The sequence below is a fragment of the Sorghum bicolor genome, chromosome 7 (assembly GCF_000003195.3).
Source record: "Sorghum bicolor cultivar BTx623 chromosome 7, Sorghum_bicolor_NCBIv3, whole genome shotgun sequence".
Lineage (NCBI taxonomy): Eukaryota > Viridiplantae > Streptophyta > Magnoliopsida > Poales > Poaceae > Sorghum > Sorghum bicolor.
This window is the reverse complement of record NC_012876.2, coordinates 48,641,053-48,664,644: the sequence shown is the minus strand read 5'-3', so window position 1 is coordinate 48,664,644 and position 23,592 is coordinate 48,641,053. Positions and strand designations below refer to the sequence as shown.

Here is a 23,592-nt window from a genome sequence, read left to right as displayed (position 1 = left end):
ACAACAAAGCTTGTGGAACTAGTTAAGTGTTAGCATAAATATCTAGCCTTTATCATGTTGAGTCTCCTCAATAAATATTACACTTTTTAGTGGGATCATAAATCTATTTTTATAATTTTATTTTTATAGGACAGGAATATATTTATTTCATTTTTATGCCACCACAGTGAATGTACTTATGGGTTTTATGCCATGAGCATACTCACATGGGGCTTACTATTTTTAACATTTTTATTTTCTTTTCGAGATGATATGAACCTGATTAACTAAGCAAACTATTTTAAGATAATTGAAAAGAAAAGGATAACTACCAAGTTTACCTCTTGGCAAGACGTTCGGTGTTTCTAAGTCCTCCGAACGGGATTCTCCGTTTTCTCAGTCGTCTTGGGATTCGCTGGATGGCGTAGTCGGTGGTTCCGGCGGCGCCTGCTCTTCGTGTATAACTATCTTCTTTCTGCACACCTGACTCGGTGCTACGGTCTCCTCAGGACAGTTCTGTTCAAGCTGTATGTCTTCAGACCTTACGACTTCTCCTTCATAGTCTGCCCATCCGTCCTTGATGATTTGCCTCCTCTAGTTGCGGTTGCGTCGTACTCTTCTTGCCCTGACCTGCTTAGAGTCTTCAACTATATAATTAGGGTCAGTAAAATAGCAGCGTACCTTCTCAGAGGGGAAGTGCATGTGGACTTCTCCGATTCCAATGTAGATGATTGCTTTAGCGGTGCTGAGGAACGGTCTCCTAAGGATGATGGATGGATCGTACTTGTCTTCTCCCATGTCAATAACCTTAAAATCATCTGGAGCTGAATGTATGTTGGTTGTAGGGACATGGTTCCTTGCAGGAGCTGTTAAGTGATTGCGGCATCCTTTTTGGTCAGGAACGGTGACTTAAGTCGACGATCTTGACCTCGTTGAGCTGCAGTGACCATCTTAGCTGACTCAGTCCACATTTGCTTGTTCCTGCTCCCCCTGTTGATCCTCTTCCTTGGTTCATGTCGGGATTGCTCTGAGATTTGTGTAGTCTTGTTCTTGAAGGAAAACGTCTCCTTCCTCTCCTTGATGTAGAAATTGATCTTGGCAGCACTAGCGTAGATGACAGCTCCTAAGGTGTTCAGGAATGGCCTCCCTAGGATGGGTGCCCTCTCATCAGTACTAGTCTCTATCACCACGAAGTCTGCTGGGGCGTACAAGGTACCAACTCGGACGCAGAGGTTCTTCAATATTCCCTTTGGGAAACTTAGTGTCTGATCTGCAAGCTGCAAACACATGGTTGTTTCTAGTAAAGGATGTGTAAAGAATTTTTCATAGAGTACCCTGGGCATAATGTTGATGCTGGAGCCATAGTCGCAGAGTGCTTCTAGGAAGTCCACCATGCCTGATGGAGATCGGGATGACGGGGCGTCCTGGATTGTCTCTCTTGACCGGCAGAAGGTCAGTAATTACTTCCATGGGTTACTCCAGTAGTTACGTCCTCAAGCATCTTAGGGCAGTGATTGCCTGAGTGTCCAGTCTCTCCAGTGTGTTTGTGCTCGTAGATCTAGGTTCTTCACTTGGTGGAGTCTGGGAGTTGTAAAACTCTTCCATGTTTTGCTTAAAGTGTACCTGCTCATAGAGACAAGGCAGAGATCAAGTGCATGGGCCCTGTTGGTGGAAAACACCAACAGAACCAAAAGTGTATTTATTCTTCTCTATCCTTAAGCATAATGAGCAAGACCAAGTTGATGGATAATAAGATCATGAGTGTAATATTTAAAACATTTGTCAGATCACATCGCTCAACCTAATGGAAAGATAATCTATGTATACTTATGTTTTGTTTATATCTTCCAAAGATTGAATGTGCAACGTTTTAGCTTATATGATTAGGAGTGTGGGATCACGAAGGTAGAAAGACTAAACATGTTGAATCGATTGGGTTGATTAATCTAAAGTTGTAAATCATACATGTTTGTCTCTTTTATTCATGTGAATGCCAGAACCAAGGAAAAGCTTATAGAAGTGATAGTCAAGTACCTTAAGATGTTACCTTACTTGAAGAGTGATGGTACAGTATCACCTTGTGGAAGCTTTCCTTTCTTAGCGGTTGTGCATCGTGTTTGTGGCACCCTCCATGAATCATCTCTTGTGAGCTATGCCTTCCTTGTGTAAATTGTTAAACTTTATGTGTCTCTCTCTTTGTCTCCAATGTGAGTTTATCTCAGGACTTCCCAGGTCGATATTGAAAGTTTTCCTGCAGGGGTTAATCCAACAAAATATCCCATATCTACTATAGCATACTATCAGCTCAAAAATCAACCTAGACACCATGTCTAATTTGATTCAGGAGGGTATTTTAACCTAAGCACCATGCTTAATTTAAAATCCCTTGGAAGTAAGATCATCATTCCTAGCTAAGCACCATGCTTAATTAAGAGATATATGAAACTACTCCAAACCTAGACATATACTAAAGCAAATAAAGGTAGCATGAGAGCATTTATAGAGATCTACTCAAGTGGAGATGAAGTAGTGTGATTAGTATTTAACAAATTGAGCATGTCTCAAAGGTAGGGACAACCAACATAGCAACATGGCAAAGGATGTTTTTATGTAAAGTACTCCCCCAAGCTAGAATTTTGCAAAATTCAAGTTTGGATGAATTTAATTCAATGTTGTATGATGATTGGTTGGACATACCTTGTCCTTGTCATTCATCCGATCTTCTTGCTCCAATCCTGCAAAGGTTAGTGACAAGAATACCCGAAGGAATATTTTTACAATTATCCTTATATGCTCAATACACAAGGTAGTGTTGCAAATAATTAAAAGCTTATGTTACGATCTGATCAGTGCTTATTTTAGGACGCTAAGCTTGTCCTTGGGAAACCATCAATTTATGTCAGTGAAGTGGTTTCCCCTCCAACGCTGACCTATATCAAGATCAACTCAACGAGATCTGCAAAATTTATTATAGACATATGCATCGACAACCGCCCTTTTAAAGTTTTTATGAATAGAAAGGAAGTGGGGGTTGGAGATCTCGAATGTGGTGATGTTGGAGAGACCGATGGATTGTGAAGATGTTGCATATGAGCATGGAGTAAATGAAGTGGCTATGAAATAAATTCCATGCTCATTAATGCTTAGAGTGAAATCCATGTGGTATGGTGAAAATGATAAGGTGAGTGTGGTAAAAAAAGAAAAGAAAAAGGATACACGGACGACTTGGTTCGAAACTAGCACAGCTACCGTTCCCCGGCAACGGCGCCAGAAAGCTTGTTGGGTATTTTAAACGCAAACAGAAAAATCTGCAAGCGCACGGATACCGATGTAGCTTTCACCCGGGAGTATTCCAGAGTATCGATTTTCCACAGAGAACGTGAGTGTACTAATTAAGATCCAAGATCGCCCAAGGATAACTATATAATTATTTTTTATGGGAAGAGAGGAAGTTTCCTGAGAGTTCTCTAGTTGATCTAAGAATCAAGATTTACTTCAAGATTATCTATATCGGGACATCAGAACACTAACCACAGAAAGAGATGAGAAGGGGGCTAGGAAGCTCCGACTACGGTCCTACAAACACCGATCCGAACGTGGTGGAATACGTCGACCGTTAGGGCTGTCACTACCCTAGGGCTACCACAACAATCCGTAGGATTGGGTGCAATTCCAGGTAATTGCAAGACTAAACACCATGTCTAATCTATTAATTACTACTCTAGCGTTATAAAGACTAGAGCACTTGATGCAAGCGGGAATCCAATAAATAACTTGAATGTAAATAAAAGTAATTAAAGAACTCAGGAATTATGAATTGAAGAACCTGGAGAACGATGAAGAACGAACCAGATGCTGCAAAAGTATAATGTTGAGGAAGATCCGACAGATCCGGCTCCTCCGCTCTCCTCTTCTCTCTCCCTATTTTCTAGATTACAACTAGAACTAACTAGAACTAGAACTAGAGGAACTAGAACTAGAACTAGATGAACTAGAGGGATCCTCTCTACTTGGATGAAGAATTGAAACCCTAGCTTTGATTCTGTAGAAGAGGTATGATCTCCAGGGGCCAGGGGGGTCTGGTTTTATAGTCCCTTCAAGTGAATATGGGCTGTTGGATCAAACCGACTTAGATTGAACGGTTATCCTTGATCCTTTAGGTCGGTGGAGATCTCCCGCAAAGCAGAGTCCTGATTGGACTCAGGAGGTGGGTGGGCGCCCAGTAGGACAGGGCGGGCGCCCTGTCTGTGGCCCCGTTTCGCCTCCGCTTCGGTCTCGTGGCTTCTGGAGTCTTCTAGATGTAAGATAATTGCGCAGCACGTTAATATCTCTATGTAAACCCGACGTGTGGGCCTTTCCTTCGTATTTCCTGATAACCCCCTGCAGAAATAGACAAACACTAAAACTTGTGGAATTCTGTCAGATAAAACCCTAAGTCTAGGTGTTGGTTCCATTTAGATCCTTTTCCATGATTAGTTGATGGTTAAATGTGAGCATTAAGGAACGTCAACAGTTTCAAGTCCCATGGTGAAAGGTAAATGAGTAAGATTTAAGTCTTAACAGTTTACTCTAAACAGAGATGAGATCTTGTTTAAATGCATGTGTATCTTTAAGTTATGAAACCACTGCAGAAACTCTTAAGTTCATCTTTGCTCAGGGACGAGCAAAGGTTAAGCTTGGGGGAGCTTGTTGACGGTCCTTAATGCACATATTTAACCATCAATTAATCATAGAAAAGGATCCAAATGCAACCAACACCTAGACTTAGGGTTTTATCTGACAGAATTCCACGAGTTTTGGTGTTTGTCTATTTCTGCAGGGGGTTATCAGGAAATATGGAGGAAAGGCCCACACGTCGGGTTTACATAGAGATATTAACGTGCCGCGCAATTTTCTATCATCTAGAAGACTCCAGAAGCCACGGGACCGAAGCGGAAGCCGAGAGGCCTCAGGGACAGGGCGCTCGCCCTAGTCCTGAGGGCGCCCGCCCTCCCCCCTGGACCAATCAGGGTGAAGTTCGGGGATCATGCTCCACCGACCTAATACTTCAAGGAAAACCACACGATCAATGTCGGTTTGATCCAACGGCCCAGATTCACTTGAAGGGACTATAAAACAAGACCCCCTTGGCCCCTGGAGATCATACCTCTTCTACAGAATCAAAGCTAGGGTTTCAATTCTTCATCCAAGTAGAGAGGATCCCTCTAGTTCATCTAGTTCTAGTTCTAGTTCTTCTAGTTCTAGTTCTAGTTGTAATCTAGAAAATAGGGAGAGAGAAGAGGAGAGCGGAGGAGGAGCCGGATTTGTCGGATCTTCCTCAACATTATACTTTTGCATCATCTGGTTCGTTCTTCATCGTTCTCCAGGTTCTTCAACTCATAATTCCTGAGTTCTTTAATTACTTTTATTTACATTCAAGTTATTTATTGGATTCCCGCTTGCATCAAGTGCTCTAGTCTTTATAACGCTAGAGTAGTAATTAATAGATTAGACGTGGTGTTTAGTCTTGCAATTACCTGGAATTGCACCCAATCCTGCGGATTGTTATGGTAGCCTTAGGGTAGTGACAGCCCTAACGGTCGACGTATTCCACCACGTTCGGATCGGTGTCTGTAGGACCGTAGTCAGACCTTCCTAGCCCCCTTCTCATCTCTTTCTGTGGTTAGTGCTCTGATGTCCCGATATAGATAATCTTGAAGTAATTCTTGATTCTTAGATCAACTAGAGAACTCTCAGGAAACTTCCTCTCTTCCCACCAAAAATATTCATATAGTTATCCTTGGGCGATCTTGGATCTTAATTAGTACACTCACGTTCTCTGTGGAAAATCGATACTCTGGGATACTCCCGAGTGAAGGCTACATCGGTATCCGTGCGCTTGCGGATTTTTCTGTTTGCGTTTAAAATACCCAACAGTATCAAAGAGTTGCCACTATCCACTAGTCCTCGTTGGAGCACCCACGCAAGGGCCTTGCTCCTCCTTGGTTCGCACAAGGACCAAGTGCTCTCTACAGGCTGATTCTTCGACACTCTGTCGCGGTGAATCACCCAAAACCGCTCACAAGCTTGACACGAGCCACCCACAAGAACTCCAAGCGGTCTTCATGCCTCCAATCACCACCGAACCATCTAGGTGATGGAGATCACCAAGAGTAACAAGCAAAGAACTCTCACTTGACCCAAACAAGGCTCTAGAGAGTGGTGGATGCACACTTGAAGTCTTGGAACTCACTAGAGAAGGATTCACTCAAGAAATCTCTCAATTCTCAATCCTCTCTAGGCTCTTGCTTCTCTCTTGCACCACAAGGTGTTTCTCAACGGATCAAATGGGTAAGGAACCTCCCATGGACGAGGTGGAGGAGTATAAATACTCCCCATCAAGTCCAAGGGCCGGCCACCTGAATTTCTTAGAAAACGGGAGCACCGGACGCGCTCAATGTTGCACCAGATGCGCTCCGCAGAGCGTCTGGTGCCCCATTAACGGCTACTTGAACTTGCAACTGCCACACACTGGACACACCAACAGCGGGTCCGGTGAGAGGGCAAGTTGCAACCCTCTTTGGGTACGGGACCGGACGCACCCAGGCGAGTCCAGAGCGTGCGTCTGGTGCCGAACCCTAGGCACCTGGACGCGCTGACCCAAGTCAGCACTCACCAGACGCACTCCCAGAGCGTCTAGTGCCTGCGTCCGGTGCTGTCTCAGCACCTAAACTTCGTCGAATCACAAATTTCCCAAAATGAAGTTTGATTCTCTCGATCTAAGGACTTTCTCAGAGCTGCCTAGTGCTAGGTTTACCAAGTGTGCACCACACCTAAACCTAAAGCCTTGCCTAGGTCAAGCTACCGGCTCAATGCCCCCCTTAATAGTACGGTCAAAGGAAAAACAAAGTCCTAAACTACTCTAAGTGCCCTTCAATACCATATGGCACCTAGACCTAGTCTAGTCTTGACGATGTCCAACCATCCTTTAAAAATCAAAACGATTTCCACCATTAAGTCGGCATGAACGACCTAGTCCATCGATCATCATTACCATGACCTAACACAAATGACTTTGTCTCTGCAAAACACATGTTAGTCATAGTAATCAACATTGTCATTAATCACCGAAACCCATTAGGGGTCTAGATGCTTTCGTGTGCAACACCTCTTAGCCGTTCAACCATCAAGTGATTTGGTCAACGCAATGAGGACTAGCGTACCGGCAAGCACATGAACCTCGGGAGAAAAATCTTGGTGTCCTCAACAGTGTCCATCTTGTGATTGGTATTCTCCTGGTGGTTCATATTATTATTGGTTCATCCTTACACAGCGGTATAAATCTCCTACTCGCCCCTTTACATTCTTGCAAACTAGTTGTCAAGCTCTTTAGTGTAGCTAGTCGTGAGAGCGTGTTAGTTTCATTAGTGTGGCTCTTTTAGTTAGTCCTTGGAGAGCACACTAATTTAGTGAGTAGCGACATAGCGATTGATTGTGTCTAGCGATCTTAGCAACTAGAATTGTTGGATGCTGGCTTGCAACCCTAGCTAGAGCAGAATTGCATTTCGCCCTTTAGGTTGCTAACCACTTGCTTTGTTCTGACGGTGGGGAGGGGGAGAGGGAGAGGGAGTGCAATTTCTCCACCATCCTCACTGATATCCCCTTATCTTGCATATTTCACATAAACCTATATTTCCATTTCAACAATCTTGATATTGTTGGATAGTGAACTCACCATGTAGCTGACTAACAGGTGACATTTGTACCCCACATGTGTTTCATGCACAGCTAATTTCAATGAATGAAAGCTTCAGAAGCCATCGATTGTTCCATTCCTACAATGCAAAAAGATGTTTTATTCAGCCAAAAACCTGTAGCATCAAAGACCAGTATCAAAGTTTTCATGTTAATTAAATTCACTAAATCCTATAATTTGTTAAAAGCTACTACTTTCATGCTAGCAGCTGTAGCAAAGAGCATGTACGTCGGACCTGCTATTCATGACGCTTCTGCTTGATTCTGTCTTTAGCATAATCTATTAGTCTATGAGAATCAGAGTTTGGCCGCGGAAGCAAACTTAGGTGCATGCTCTCATCTCTCCGTGATAATTCTTAGCCTAGTGATGGTCAGAGAAATTCTGAACAGTATCAAACAGCTTGAACTGCTTATATTTATTTGCATTCTCCTCTGCAGTATTTGATTTAGGTGGCTCCTTGGCTTCTTCCTTGCATTAGGTGCAATTTTCTGCAGCCATGGTAATCTTCTTCTTCTTCTTGGATTTGTTGTGGTTCTGGTATTTGCAGAGAACTATTTGACCTGTAACCAACTTGATCGCTGGAAGAACCCTGTGAAACAGTAGCTAGTCAGTAATTATACCAAGCAAAACAATAAAAGAAAATCCTATATTTCATATTTAATCAGTCCTATGGACTGAATGCCAATGAGTAGTACAAAAATCTCAGTAGCACAAATGCACAAAAATATGAACACAACAAACGCACATATGCATTCTCCAAAGAGAGGGGAAAAGAAACCCCTCCACCGGACGCGCTGTCGGATTGTGGCGGCGACCGGCGAGGGCTGGCGTACTCGGTGTCCATGTCGCCGTTGGCGCCTGGCGTCGTCGTCAATGAGCCGCTGCACGATCGCCTTGCTTGAGGTCGGAAGAGAAGCTTGCATGACCGATTCGCTAACGATTTATGGCCTGCATAATCGATAGTTCAGGTGGCCTCATTTTGTCTGACAAACGGTCGTCATCGTCCACCACGCACTGGTGGCTGGTGCCACTGTCATCCGGTTGGCTCGCACAGGTGGCTGGTGACTGGTGCCATGGTCATCCAGTTGGCTCCATCTGATGTCATTGATGCGTATTCGAGAAAAGAAAAGAAAACATTTGTTTATGTGCGACATGCTTCATCAATCATCACTGCATTGCTCCCTTTACAGATAGACCTCTACAGCTTTATTTGTTCGTGATGAAAGCCACCAAGCATAAGCTGCCTAGGCAACCCGCTTGTTTATGTGTGATTGCCTGATCGCACCTCCCACTAAGCATTTAGTGATTGAAGCAACCTGCTAATATTGTAGTCGACTGGATATTTGTTCATGTGAACATGGCTGCATGCTGCAGACAAACAACTGCTTTGCAAATTGCAAGTAATCTAGACAGAATCATATGGCCTGTAAGGACTGCAATTTGTGTTATCGGTCCAATTCCTGTTATTGGAAGTATATATCTCTACGAGAAAAGTCCATATACACTTCATAATATTGCTTAACAGATTGATTTGAATGAGTGGTTGTCTTAAATAGGAGAATTTTTTAACAAATACTCGTACACGGTATACCTTAACAGCTACACTAAGGCATTTCAACAAGGATCTTTGCCTGCAGTTGCCGCACACACGAAGTGGAGTATGATCCAAATAAAAGATGGAAATGTGGAGAGGGGACACAGAGATAAACTCATGTAGTAGTCGTCCTGGTAGCGGAGACAGAGGTTAGTATTCCAGAGGTAAGGCATACCTGAACCGCGTCCAAGGACAGAGGAGAGGCCCCTCTACAACACGCCCAGAAAATCAGAAAGTGACCGATCTACATACATGAGGAAGCACGGCCCAAACACTCCACCTCCACCCCTGCCTTGACGAGTTGAGGGTCACCACAGATCTGTCGTGCAGGAGGCGGCGTCGTCAACAAGTCCTAATTAGTTTTTTTAGGGGGGGTTAGTATTTCTGTGGAATCCCTCAAGACGTCTTAACCAGGATTTAAAACAGTTAAAAACAGGCAACAGTTCATGCACTCAGGGATAAGTAACAGTAATTTAACAACAGCAGCGATTTCGAACAGTTGAGTTCACTTGGTAAAGCTGGTACGTTTGCAGACCGGTGATACAATCCAGCGGAAACCGCTTAGATTATTAATAAGGTATAGAACTACAATAGCAAATGGAAAAGAGCAGGAACCGCAGAAAAAGCATTCGGTACTAATTTTCAATGACAGCAAATCATGAAGTCAATGAAACTGGCAGTCACATCAACAGGACAACCCAAATTGACGTTCTGTACAACCACAGACCAGCGATTAATTTTATCATCATGCTCGTTTGTAAGGAACACGATGCCTCCAATGCAATGGAGCCACAAACGAAAACATATCGTGCCATTTTTTACAACAATACTTATGTAAGGTCGTCCTCATCGTCCTCCCTTTTCTTCAGCTCATTCTTCGCCCTGAGCAGCAGGGTGGTTTTCCAAGGATCCTGACACAATATTTGAGAGATTAGATAGAGGGGAGAAAACAGAGAAGGACCAAATAAAATACAAATTGTGTCCATTAATCCCTTTTGGAGCAGTCTCTAAGTTTACGCATTGCAGCTCATGATTGTTATAAAAGGTTGAGAATCCTAAAGAGAAAGAGTCTGTTCGCTTGACAAAAAAGTCATGGCTGAAAATATTGTTCGAACGTTTATTATGAAAGAAAAACACTACTAAATGGTTGTCAGATTCGACAGATAAGCTCAAACGAACAGGCTTAGCCCTTAAAATTCTTTTATGTTTAGGTAGGCTGATGTCTAATGCAGAATAAAACAGACATCCTGCACCGAGGTTGGTGACCGGAGAAACAGTAGAATACCATGTGCCATAGACATTGCATGTTTGCTGACATTTTTCCAGCCAAATCTATAGATGTGATTTATCAAGTTAATTGTTGTAACACCCTAAAATTTTAAAACTTTGAAAATAGGAAAATATGATTTATTTATGTATTTTTGTGAAGCATTTGAATGTAGAGAAAAAATAATTTTTGATAATTTAAAATCAACTATAAGGTGTAGCTACATGTATGTGCATTCATGCTGGTGCACATTTAAATTTTGTATTGTGTGGTTTGATTCAAATTGAAAAGGGAGCTCAAAACCATTTGAAAATTTCTTTGGAAAAGCTTTGAAAGAAAAAGAAAAGGAATTTATTTCTCTCCCTCTCTACTGGTTTTTCGCCCGCTCGGGTTTCCATTCCCGCTGGCCCAGCAGCTAGCCGCGGTCCAACTCCCTCCCCTATCTCCCTCTCGGCCCGCTGCACATTCCTCAGCCCAATTAGAACAGGCCCGTGCAGGCATTCCCTTTCTCCCCAGCTAACGAGCAGGTCCCACACTCGCGCTCACTCCCACAAGCGTCTGTTGCCTCCCCATCAAGCCCTAGCCTGCAGCGTCGCCCTCAATCCAAGCAGCAGCAGCCACAAGCCCTAGTTCGCCGACGCTGGACTCGCCTCAAGATTCATCTCCTCGGTCGCCTCCATAAGCCGCTGCCGTGCTTCGCGAAGCCCTTGCAAAGTCACTGAGTCCTTTCCCTCTTTTATTCTTGCCTCGGAATGCTCATCTCGTGATGTCGGACATGTGCAGGAAGAAGCCGCCCACCATCCCGAGCGCCGGTCATCTCCAAGCCATCCTCGCTTTCGTTTTTGAACTTGGTGAGTTCACACGTCCCTCCTCTCCATCCCCATGATCTCGGTTCATCAAATAGAGGCTCGTAGCGCCGAATTCAACAATTCTGGCAAAGTTAGCGCCGCCGGCCGCCCTTCACCCCATGATCTAATCCTAGCCATCCAATCTAGATCTAACCGCCACGAGTGGCCAATACTCCTTCAGCTATCAATTTTTCTAAAGAGTCCCTGCTCTTTTAATATATAGAACCCACAGTCCTTTAGCGTATTCCATGAATATGTTTTCTTTTTCCAACAGCGTATTTCTTTTAGTTAGATTCAAAAATTTTGTTTTCACTATTCATAGAATTGCCACTGATTTCATTTTGGCCATAAAATCTTCGTTTTAACTCTGATTTGACCGATTCAAATTGCGTAAGATTCGCTATCGCGTAAACTACGTCTTACTACCACTGTTATACATGATTTCCACTTTTAAAATTCGAGTTTAGATTTAATCTATTATTTTACTATAGGAAATCTTGTTTAAATCATATCTTTTTCGTTATAGCTCAATTTTTCGTGATCTTCGTATCTGTGTGAACATAGCGAGACGTAGATTCGTTTTACATACTTTTCATCTTGATTTTCTACTATTGGTGTACTGTTCTAATTATAGACTTGTTTGCTTTGTATAATTGTTTCTGGATGATTGTTGTTGATCTGATGATCGAGTATATATGGTGAGCAATTCCTGGGAGACCAAGAGTACTTCTACAAGCAGGATCAACAGGAGCAGTTTGATCAAGGCAAGTATAGCATGGTATCATCCTTACACTTAATTCATATTGCATGTGTCACCTTGTTAAGGATTTCCTAATTTTGAACTTATACCTTGTCAGCTATGGGTTTTGCATTGTGTAGCTATTGCTAGTGCTTCACTTAAACCATGGTCTTATAATTTGACTAATGGAATACGCAATGAACATTAAAATATGAATTTTTAGCAACATTGATAAAGAGGGCTAGAGCATTGGGCTATCTTTATGATGCTCTAGTTTCTCTCCAAGAGGACCTTTCCTAGCTTGTTAGTGGTTACCTTTATGGTGCAATAGGGGGCACATGGCTGTCTTTAGTCATATAAGAGGACCTTTTCTAGCTTGATAGTGGTTACCGTTATGGCACAATAGGGGCTTGACAAATCTGTCTTTGTGTATAGGCTGCGTGTCATTGTGCCATTTAGAAGGGGAGCTCTACATTTGTTTGCCAATTGAAAAACTAGCAACCCTAACTTGTTAGACGAACCTTGAAAAGACTTCATAGTGAACCCTATCTGCTCACCTTGGTAGTGTTTTAGAGAGTCACAACCCCGGGCATATGGGAATCACGACTTGCAGTGAAAGTGTACAACCTCTGCAGAGTGTAAAACTAATATATCTGTCATGTGGGGCAGTCATTATAGCCGGCGGTCCCGTAGACAAGGAGCAGCCAGTGCCTCTCCCGAGGCTGCGCATGGCCTGGCACAGCCCGAGGAGGCTGGTCTGGCTGAAGAGGCCTGAGTTATGAAGGCAATTAAGGAGAAGATGAGGAGATTAAGTACCAGCTAGCTGGTAGTTAATAGCTGAAGGAAGTAATTGCGGGCTCCAGTAACTAGGTGCTGGGCGCAGCAGCTAGGAGCAGAGCTCCTATATATGTAACCCTGAACTCAGTTGAATGAATCAAGCAATGAAGTGATTATCTCTAACCTCTCATCTCCTGCTATCTCTAATCTCACCCCCCTGCTGCCAGGCGCCAGGCACACCCTGGCGCCCCCATCTCCTACCTCTAGCTACAACCTGCGCAGCCAAGGCCCCCTGAGCTAGGTGTCGAGGCCCTTGACACAGTGGCTGATGCCCTCACTGTTTTGGAAGGAATTGATGCGGCTGGCAGGGATCAAGCTCCATATGACTACAGCCTTTCATCCGCAGTCTTTCATCCGCAGTCTGATGGACAGACAGAGGCCGCCAACAAGGTCATTGTCATGTACCTTCGCTGCATGACTGGAGATCGTCCCAAGCAGTGGCTGCGCTGCTTACTGTGGGCAGAATTCATCTACAATACTGCATACCAGTCTGCCCTGAAGACAACGCCATTCCAGATCATGTATGGATGCAAGCCACCGTCCATCCGCTCCTATGACCCGCGGGAAACTCGCGTGGCAGCGGTGGCCAAGACCATGGCGGAACACGACGAGCTCCTGGCTGTCGCCCGGGCACGGCTGGAACAAGCAGAGGCCGTGTACAAGCGCTCCTACGACAAACACCACCGCGACGTCCGCTTCAGCGTGGGCGATTGGGTGTGGCTCCACCTTCAACACCGCACTCTGGCTTCACTGCCAGACACCACGAAGGGCGAGCTGCGTCCTCGTTTCTACGGACCATACCGCATCACTGCTGCCATCAACGAAGTCGCCTACCGCCTCGAGCTACCTCCCCACGCCTGTCTTCACGTCGGGCTGCTCAAGAAATTCGTTGGCACTCCCCCAGCTTCGCCACCGGCCCTGTCTCCCACTCACAATGGTGCCAGTCAGCCAGTACCAGAGCGCGCTACGCACACACGCCTCGCCAGGGGCATCCGTCAGGTCCTGGTCCACTGGCAAGGTGAACCAGCAGCTTCAGCGACATGGGAAGACCTCGACAGCTTTCAAGCCCGGTACCCCACCTTCCAGCTCGAAGACAAGCTGCTCGTCGAGGGGGGGAGAGATGTCATGTGGGGCTGTCATTATAGCCGCCGGCCCCGTAGACAAGGAGCAGTCAGTGCCTCTCCCAAGGCTGCGCATGGCCTGGCACAGCCCGAGGAGGCTGGTCTGGCTAAAGAGGCCTAAGTTATGAAGGCAATTAAGGAGAAGATGAGGAGATTAACAGCTAGCTGGTAGTTAATAGCTGAAGGAAGTAATTGCTAGCTCCAGTAACTAGGTGCTGGGCGCAGCAGCTAGGAGCTGAGCTCCTATATATGTAACCCTGAACTCAGTTGAATGAATCAAGCAATGAAGTGATTATCTCTAACCTCTCATCTCCTGCTATCTCTAATCTCACCCCCCTGCTGCGAGGCGCCAGGCACACCCTGGCGCCCCCATCTCTACCTCTAGCTACAACCTGCGCAGCCAAGGCCCCCTTGAGCTAGGTGTCGAGGCCCTTGACAATATCAAGCGTACTCACGGTCACGAGCGGCCTTGGAACCCTTACGAAATAAATGATCACTAATGTTTATTATTCTGTTTATGCTATTCATTATTCACTTTACCTGATCATGTGTTTACTTTGGGATAAAACAACTTGATGTTACTCATATGCTAAAATTGTGACAACTAAAAGCTATATTCAGTTAAATAGTATCTTGCCTTTTGAGCCTCATGAACCCGATGTTACACTTGTTAAGTATGAGATGTGCTTATGCTTGTTTATTTTCTTTATTTAGACAAAAATCCAAGATAGGTAACAGATGGCTCGGATAATGACTACTACTTCTACTTCCCTAAGGATTTCTAGTCTTGTGGTCAACCAATTGAACCTGTGTTATGGAGTTTATACGGGAAAGTTATCTTTTCCGCTATATTTATGTAAAGAATCTGTGATATTATTCATTATGTAATAAGCACTTGTGGTGATACTCTATAATTTGTTGGCTTATGTGTGACTGATCTCTGGGCGCACATAAGATATTGCATTCAGTTTTATACTTAAAACTGGGTGTGACAATTGTAAACTGCCTTCCGTCATAAAAAATACATTGCCTTAAGGCAAAAGATTTATTCAAACCTTAAAAACTACAAATATTTACATCTTTAGATGCCTGCACTCTATAAAGGTAAAAGTTGTTCATGTTTGTAGTTTTTAAGGTTTGAATAAATCTTTTTGTCTTAAACAATGTACTTTTAAGAATATATACTTGCAAAACTTATTCAAATATATTTGCAAAATCAGACTCTGAAGGATTTTATGATATATTCAAGAAGAAATTACAAATTAGTAATCACAGATATACAATGAGGACCGTGCAAATTCAAACACAACAAGTAGTTTGACCCGAGGAAGTATTTATTCTTAAGTTCTCATTAAGCTAACTCCCATCCATTTTACTGTTTATATACACTTAGAAAGCATTTAAGTTACAAATAAACAGGTTAGCCACCAATGACTTGAAATTTAAAAATAAAAGATGGGACTGCAAAACATACCAGACGTGTCATGCTATCAAATTCTTTTATGGCATCAGTAAATTTGGCAACATCGCCTTCATCCATAGACGCAGCAAGATCCTGGAATAAAAATAGCTTATGGATTAGGTGACTGATTTTAAAATTATATTTCATTATTGGTACTACAGATAATGTTATATTCGAGTCAGCATACAAGCAAAAAGGGCAAATAATTATTCATACAGCTAAAAGCTTGTATTCACGTGTCCCAGAGAAAGTTGGATCAATTTCCTGCAAAATAGTAACAAAACATCTTTATTAAGATAACAAGGCACAGATTAACTGGTTAGGATCTTATGACAGAATAATACACACCTGGTATCGCTCCAGAGAATTTGTGATGGCAACAGGATCACCTCTACATAGTTGGCAGATGCCAGCATTAAGGAGAATTCCCCTGACACTATACTTAAGAAGATTATTGTTGATTGACTGACGAGCAATCGCTTCAAATATCTCAGTTGCTTTTGGGTACCTAAAATTATTAAAATTTGCATTTGCATAAGAAATACCACTAGAGGTTGTAACCCTGAAACTACTATAATGAAGTATGCATAACGACATAAACAGAGATGATGGAAACAACAAGATAGCTGCCATGCTACCAGCTTAAACAAAAAAGGAAAAAACATGTTCATGGTGTAAATATGCCAATTTGAAGAGAAAATAGAGAAATAGAGAAGAACAAAAACAAAGGAAATTAATCAAAAGATGATAATAGGCAGATAAATAAGCCTCATAACTTCTAGAGCATATAGCCAGTGCTGATCTATAGGCTGACGCAATCCACTAGCAACCAGATTCAAAAACAAAGCAAACTAATCAAAACATGATAATAGGCAGATCAATAAGCCTCATAACTTCTAGAGCATATAGCCAGTGCTGATCTATAGGCTGCCGCAATCCACTAGCAACCAGATTTTCTTCAGGATTTGTGATTTTACATAAACGAATTGAAGTATGTCACCCATGACAAAACAGAATTCAAAGGCAAATGTTAAAAGAAATTCTGTCGCTCAGATGTAAGAACACATAATACTGCTACCACTATCTGAATCAAATTCTTGAATATATAGCTCAAATGTAAGAACACATAATACTGCTACCCACTATCTGAATCAAATTCTTGAATATATACATATACTCCATTAAGGATAATTTTCATATTCAGGGATGCAATGGCAAAAACAGGAAGATAGCACAGTTTTCCAAACAACATATCAAGTTGACAGATTACAGTGTTAAGAATATTTCATCAAATGAAACAGGGTGACATGTAAGTAAAGACAACAAAATTGCTGATCACCATCAAAAAGAAGAATAATAGTAATACTACTAGTAGGAGGTATAATACCCAGTTCACACTCAGGTGCATGAAATTGCTGATCACATGTAAGTAAAGAACCCCAAAACAATATATATATATATGTATATGTATATGTATATGTATATGTATATGTATATGTATGTGTATGTGTATGTGTATGTGTATGTGTATGTGTATGTGTATGTGTATGTGTATGTGTATGTGTATGTGTATGTGTATGTGTATGTGTATGTGTATGTGTATGTGTATGTGTATGTGTATATGTATGTATGTATGTATGTATGTATGTATGTATGTATGTATGTATGTATGTATGTATGTATGTATGTATATGTATATGTATATGTATATGTATATGTATATGTATATGTATATGTATATGTATATGTATATGTATATATATATATATATATATATATATATATCCCTCCGATTCCAGATATAGGCTGCATTAGGATTCTAGTTGGTCAAACTTTTTTAACTTTACCCATCAATTTGTAAAAAGTTACATAGATTGATAACTCATGACTGACCAAAAAAAAATCAAACTGTCATGCTGGAGACCATGTCAATGTCCTAAACAACTTACATATGATGGGGTGAGATATATAATTACTATAAGGCAAATAAAGCTAATCTTACTGTTCCAACTGAGCAGCAATTTCTGCTACTTTCTGTTTGATGGTGTTTGATTGAGATGACTGTCCCTCACTGTCAAAAAGGTCAGCTGCCCTTTCCAGGTAATCTGTAGCCTTCTCTAAATCTTGTTCTTGCTGATATATCTCACCAATGTCCTGAAAATGCATCAAATTTCCAGCAGTGTGAGTGATATATTTCTTCTTGAAACAAAACATCCTTCCTTCTGTAGCAGGTCATCATTCAAATATACTTATAAGTTCCATTGGGAAACAAAGTACAAAGAAGAAGAATGCTGGATATCTTAGTTCATAATCCAATAGCCTAAGGTAAAAATAAGATAGTAGCATATAATAACATATTTATAAACAAAATAAAACTTTATTCACCTTGCTGTATCTTGCAGCCATGTTCAACCTACCAATTTCCAAGAAAAGATTAACAGACTGGTTTAGCGCTTGAGCAGCTTCTGCAATTAAGGGGTTAATGTACACAAGTTAGCTACTTAGCTAAGCATGTTAACATAATGGACTACGAATAAAATCATAAAAGAGTAGAGACTACACATGGTCAAGGATATGTAACAATAATCAACCTTATGTATGCATAAGACACAATTTAAATCACAAGTATTCCTAACATTTGAGATGTAAATACAAATTCATGGCTTTTTTATGATTAAGATAGTAACGATTGTGGAAGAAGATTATCAATCACAACCAGAGCACAAGTAGCCCTAATGTGTTTGATTCTCAGCTGCACATGAATCAAAGTTTTGGATGAGGGGATGCTAGTCATATGGACAGTAAGGATCTAGAATGGATATAAATAACAGGTCAGCAATGGCAGGGAAAAAAATTAGGGTTAAGCCAGGTATGGAGCTCAAGTTTAGCTATTATGTTATGCGAATGGGCCTCTAGTTAAGTTGGCCAGGTGGCTCTAGTAGCACTCCTCAGGTCCTGGGTTCGACTCCCCATGGAAGCAAATTTCAGTCTGCGGTTAAAAAAATCCCCTCATCTTTCCCATGCAAAGCACGTCTATGGTTCAGTCCAGATCATGGTCGTTCTGACATGGGATATAGTGTAGTTGTGTATGGGTGGGGTAAGAGTTCAAGGGTTTTATCGACCCGCATGAGAATGTCTTCTTATCAAAATGCCCAGGGACTGTCTTACCCACCCACAGGTCTGAGGGTTTTTTTTCTGTTTTTGTTGTGTGTGTGTGTGTGTGTAATTGTCAATAAACAAAATGCTTCAACTACAGATTGTTTGATGCTGTGAATTGAAAGTGTACATTTAAGGTGTATCGTAATGATGTGGGTCTGAGGTGTTTTTGTAAGGGATCTTTATCCCTTTTCTTTCATCTTAATATTAACAATATGCAGCTCTACTATGTTTTCAAGAAAAAAAAAAGATGTGTGAATCCTTCAATTAAACTTGTGTAGTTAGGTTTGAGGGACAGGGAATCTGTACAGCAAGTGTCTTGAGTCTTTGTTCAGCAGGTGTGGCACCTCATATTCTTGAAGCTAGGTTTGAGTGTTATTTGTCCACAGCCAAATACTAACCATTTGTCATGTTCGTGGTTCCAAGACATGAAGCAAGCGCAAAAAGACAGGAAAGGGCTGAATTCTCTCATCATCCTTTGCTTGGGAAAATTGGAAACACCGGAATGATTGTGTTTTCAATGGTGCGAGCCCAGATGTTCAGATTCAGCTGGTGTAATATGTCTACAAGAATTGCTCCTAAGGTCGTTTCATGGGGTCAGGTGATCTGTCTCAGGTCCCTTCATGAGGCCAGGTGATGCTATGTTAGGTTGTCTCAGGTCGCTTCATGGGGTCAGGTGATCCTTTGTTATTGGTTGTCTCAGGTCGTTTCATCCTATCACAGGCTATTTCTTGCAATGAATCAGGTGGAGGGGGTGTTTTGTTTGTGGCCTGAGGTTTTAAGAGTTCTATGCCCTCTTGCTCTCCCTCTCTTCTTAATGAAATAAGAGTAAAGTCCAACACCGGTCCCTAAACTTGTACTAAACTCGCAAATCGACCGTTTAGGTCCTCAGACTTGTTCGTCTGTGTCATCTCGGTCCCTAAACTTATTCGGTTGTATCATCCCGGTCCCTAAAAGTATAAATCACCCGTTTAGGTCCTCAAATTTGTTCACTTGTGTCATCCTGGTCCCTAAACTTGGTTTTGAGTCTCATCTGGTGAAAACAAAGCAATCTAAAAACTCTGTATCAAAAAATAATTCATAACCTTTTCATATGAACTCGAATGAAGATAAACTTTATATCAAAGTTATAGCCCTCAACGCGACCTACAACTTTGTAGTTGAAAATTTTTTTATTTGAAGTCACTTATTGTCATAAAGTTTAATTTTAAATTTTAAACTTCAAAATCTATAAACTTACAAAAAATATTTTGGGACCCTAAATGATTTTAATTTAAAAACTTTTCAACTACAAAGTTGTAGATTGCGTTGTTGGCTACAATTTTGATATAAAGTTTATCTTCATTTGAGTTCATATGAAAAAGTTATAAGTTATTTTTTGATATAGAGTTTTTAGATTCGCCATGTTTTGATCCAGATGACACTTAAAAACAAGTTTAGGGACCGGGATGACATAATTGAACAAGTTTGAGGACTTATATATGAGATTTCAAAGTTTAGAGACCAGGATGACATAGCCGAACAAGTTTAGGTACCTAAACGATCGTTTTGCGAGTTTAGGGACCGAGATGACATCCCCGAACAAGTTTAGGGATCGGTAATGGACTTTACTCATGAAATAATATGCAGCTCTCATGCATGTTAGAGAAGAAATGCTATTAATAGAAATATGCCACAGTTCACACAATATAACCAACAGATGGCTAACAACAGGAAAAAAAGACAGTCAATAACTCAACATTAAGCAAGCAGAAGGGCATCATAATATGATAGAATAACTTATTTTGTGGTCCAGAGAAAACAAGACTAAGAACATGCGAGTATTTTACATGAATTATATCAAGATAAAACAGACAGTTAATGGTAGAGTATGCATGATACTCAGAAACTGGAGGTACCCTGAGGTGAGAACTTTTTGTAGCAATTTGCTGCCTCGACGTACGCTGAGGCAGCCTCATGCTTGCTATCTCCCTGTTCGGTAGGTAAGAACCGTAAGCATCATCTTGTTTCAACAGCATGATTTGTGAAGATGACAAACTAATAACCCAAAACATAAGCAAACCAATGAACCAACCTTCAAATGACAGTTAGCAATCTTGATGTACACTGATGCAGCTCTGCTCCCTGAACAGTAAACTGATCTTAGTCACTGAAAATAATAAAGTTAAGGGACACTGAAATGACCCACGTCAATTTATAATCAATCTCTGAAACAAAACTTTATTCTATTCTTTCATGCAGTCCACGGATCCCCTATACACTACAACAATTCAAGCATACAGTGCTGTCAGCCCAATCAACACTAAAATGAGATGACTACAAAGATGAACATCTATTAAGTGGCAAGTTCTCTGTCCCAGTGAATTATGTGAATCAGCAAAAATCCTATCAAAGAAATATAATTGGATGAATATACAGGAAACAAAATGAAACAATCTGATCTGAACTGGAAAGAGGGAGAAGGATACACCAGGACCGACCTTTTTCAGGCCAGGCCACCTAAACAAAGTTCAGAGATATAAGGAAGCAAAAGCACAATCTGTGTACTCATGGAAGCAGCATCCTCAGACGAAACCTAGTGCATCAAAGATCACGCGGCTCGGCCGTAGATCCGCAACCCGAGATCCACCCCGGATCCAACCCATCCGCTAGTTTGCCAAACTAAGCAGGTAGCGATCCTGACGCCCGATCGGCCGACAGATCTGGCGGCAAGGCCACCAAGCGACTCGTCATAACCAATTGGGGAAAAAGTAAATGGGAGACGAGGGGGGGAAGGGGGATCTGGGCAGGGCAGCCAGGAGCGCTCACAGTTCTTGGCGAGCTTGAAGGAGTTCGCAGCCTTGTCGAAGAGGTCGGCGGCGTCCTCGTACTTGGAGCTGAAGAGGCCCCAGCCCGAGAGCTTCTTCTCCGCCTTCTTCTCGAAGTCGTCACCGCGCGCCTCATGATCACCCATCGCCTCTGCAGCCGCAGCCGCGCCCGCCGCCTCGGCCTTTGTTCCTCCTACTCCTACGCGTCGGACGCCGGCGCACGGCGAGGAGAGAGTCGGGAGAGGAAACGGCGTAAAGAGGAACGGAGCACACCACGCGGAAGGGTGGGATGCCTCTGTGCTTCGTCGTGCGGATCTGTAGACGAGTCGGGGTCGGCGCGACCGTGCGGGCGGCTCCGCGGCGGATGGACACGTCCACAGTCTCTCTTTTGGCCGGGTTCGGGTTCGATTTTTTTTTTGACTTGGTTCGATGACTCAGGCTTGTTTAGATTGAACATGAAATTTTTTGACGTCACATCATATGTGTCGAAAGGATGTGGGTAGAGATTTTTAGAAACTAATAAAAAAATAAATTACATAGCTCATCTGAAAACTCTTAGACAAATCTATTAAGTCTAATTAATTTATCATTAGCACATGTGGGTTAGCACTTAAGGCTAATCATGGACTAACTAGGCTTAAAAGATTCGTCTCGCGATTTTCAACCAAACTGTGTAATTAGTTTATTTTTTATCTATATTTAATGTTCCATGCATGTGTCTAAAGATTCGATGGGATGGATGAAATTTTTTTGACTCCAACGGTAAGTTTTTAGTTGGCATTTTAGGATTTTTGTTAAAATCATAAAAATAGCCTCTAATAAATTAGCAAAACTACTTGACAATTTTATGAACTTGGCAAAATTCTCCCTTCATTTGGCCAATATGCTAAGTCCTCCATCGCTTGGCATCACGTGTATCATAATTTGACAACTAGTTTTACCAACTTATTGGAGGCTCAATTTTGTGAATTGGCAAAAATCCTAGGATGTTAAGTTCTTTTGCCAAGCCCAAATAGCAAATTGTTAAAGAAGGCAAAACTATAAATTTGGTAAGTGAGTTTTAGCAAACTATTAGAGTTGCTCTTAGCTGAACCCCTTTTCTAAACGTAAATTAATTATTATTTATGATGGCCAATTTTGACCACTTTGAGCTTCAACAGTTTTGAAAATAGGTTTGTCATTTTTGTTTTTTTGCAAAAACTCTCACAATCTCTTGTATCCAACATTTGGCAATTGGACTTGGCATTTATAGCAAGTTGGTAAATTCTCCTCCTTTCTTGGCATTTATGCGCGTCTAGAATAGGCTTAGCATACTGCATGCGTGCGCTTTTATACCAAGTTGACAACCTGATACTTCTTCGTTGATCTCCGGAAGCAACAGAATTTTTTTACCAAGTCAAAATTGTCAAACACTTGGAGATGCCTTTTTCCCTCTCCATATCGTTTTGGGAGTTGGCAAATATTGTTATTTGCCAAACAAAATTTGCAAACTATTGAGCATCTCCAACGGTTTTGCAAATGGGCTTTGCATTCTTGTTTTTGCAAAAAAAAATCTTAAAAACTTTTATTCAACGGTTCGGCAAATGAGATTTGTATTTTGGTTAACTTGGCAAAATCCTGACCAGGTTTGGTATATATGCGAACCGTGTATTGCGCTTGGCATCGCATAGCTTCGCGTGTTTTCCTTCCACACGCGTCGTCGCTATTTTCTTCCCACGGAAAGTTGGAGGTCGCGATCTTTTGGTTCTGCACATCGCTGGACATCAACACCGACTATGGAGAGGTGATCTTCATCAAGCCGGCTGTGGAGGAGATACGTACGTCATGACCATGGATTCATTATGTGCATCTGGTTTACATGGTACCTAAGGTTTATATGTTAGTGTCGGTTGTTGCTTGGACCTTAGAGTAGTATATATGGCCAGCTGGGAGCAGTAGATTGGCCATCTGGGAGGATGATTTGACCAGCTGGGAGTAGTAGAATGGCGAACTCAATTTTACCAAACCACTGAAGGTGACCTTTTTTCTCCTTTCTATTTTGATTTAA

General features: G+C 41.9%; 1 protein-coding gene across 1 annotated transcript; it reads right to left on the bottom strand.

Annotated features, from left to right (window-relative positions):
* On the bottom strand, nt 9,798-21,918 carry LOC8073076 (alpha-soluble NSF attachment protein). The gene is made up of 9 exons (XM_002444205.2): nt 21,547-21,918; nt 20,813-20,862; nt 20,637-20,709; nt 17,968-18,047; nt 17,585-17,736; nt 15,931-16,090; nt 15,799-15,846; nt 15,595-15,675; nt 9,798-10,219 (listed from the first exon to the last, which is right to left on the bottom strand). The coding sequence occupies exons 1-9, from the start codon at nt 21,689-21,691 to the stop codon at nt 10,139-10,141; spliced, it is 870 nt and encodes a 289-aa protein (XP_002444250.1). The 5' UTR covers nt 21,692-21,918; the 3' UTR covers nt 9,798-10,138.

What these genes read in the sequence shown, in the direction of transcription:
- LOC8073076 (XM_002444205.2), bottom strand. Translation starts at nt 21,691, where the DNA reads ATGGGTGATCATGAGGCGCGCGGTGACGACTTCGAGAAGAAGGCGGAG. An exon ending in ATTGCTGCTCAGTTGGAACA is followed by an intron (nt 16,091 to 17,584) that starts GTAAGATTAGCT and finishes TAATAATTTTAG; the next exon opens with GTACCCAAAAGCAACTGAGA. An exon ending in ATTCTCTGGAGCGATACCAG is followed by an intron (nt 15,847 to 15,930) that starts GTGTGTATTATT and finishes ACTATTTTGCAG; the next exon opens with GAAATTGATCCAACTTTCTC.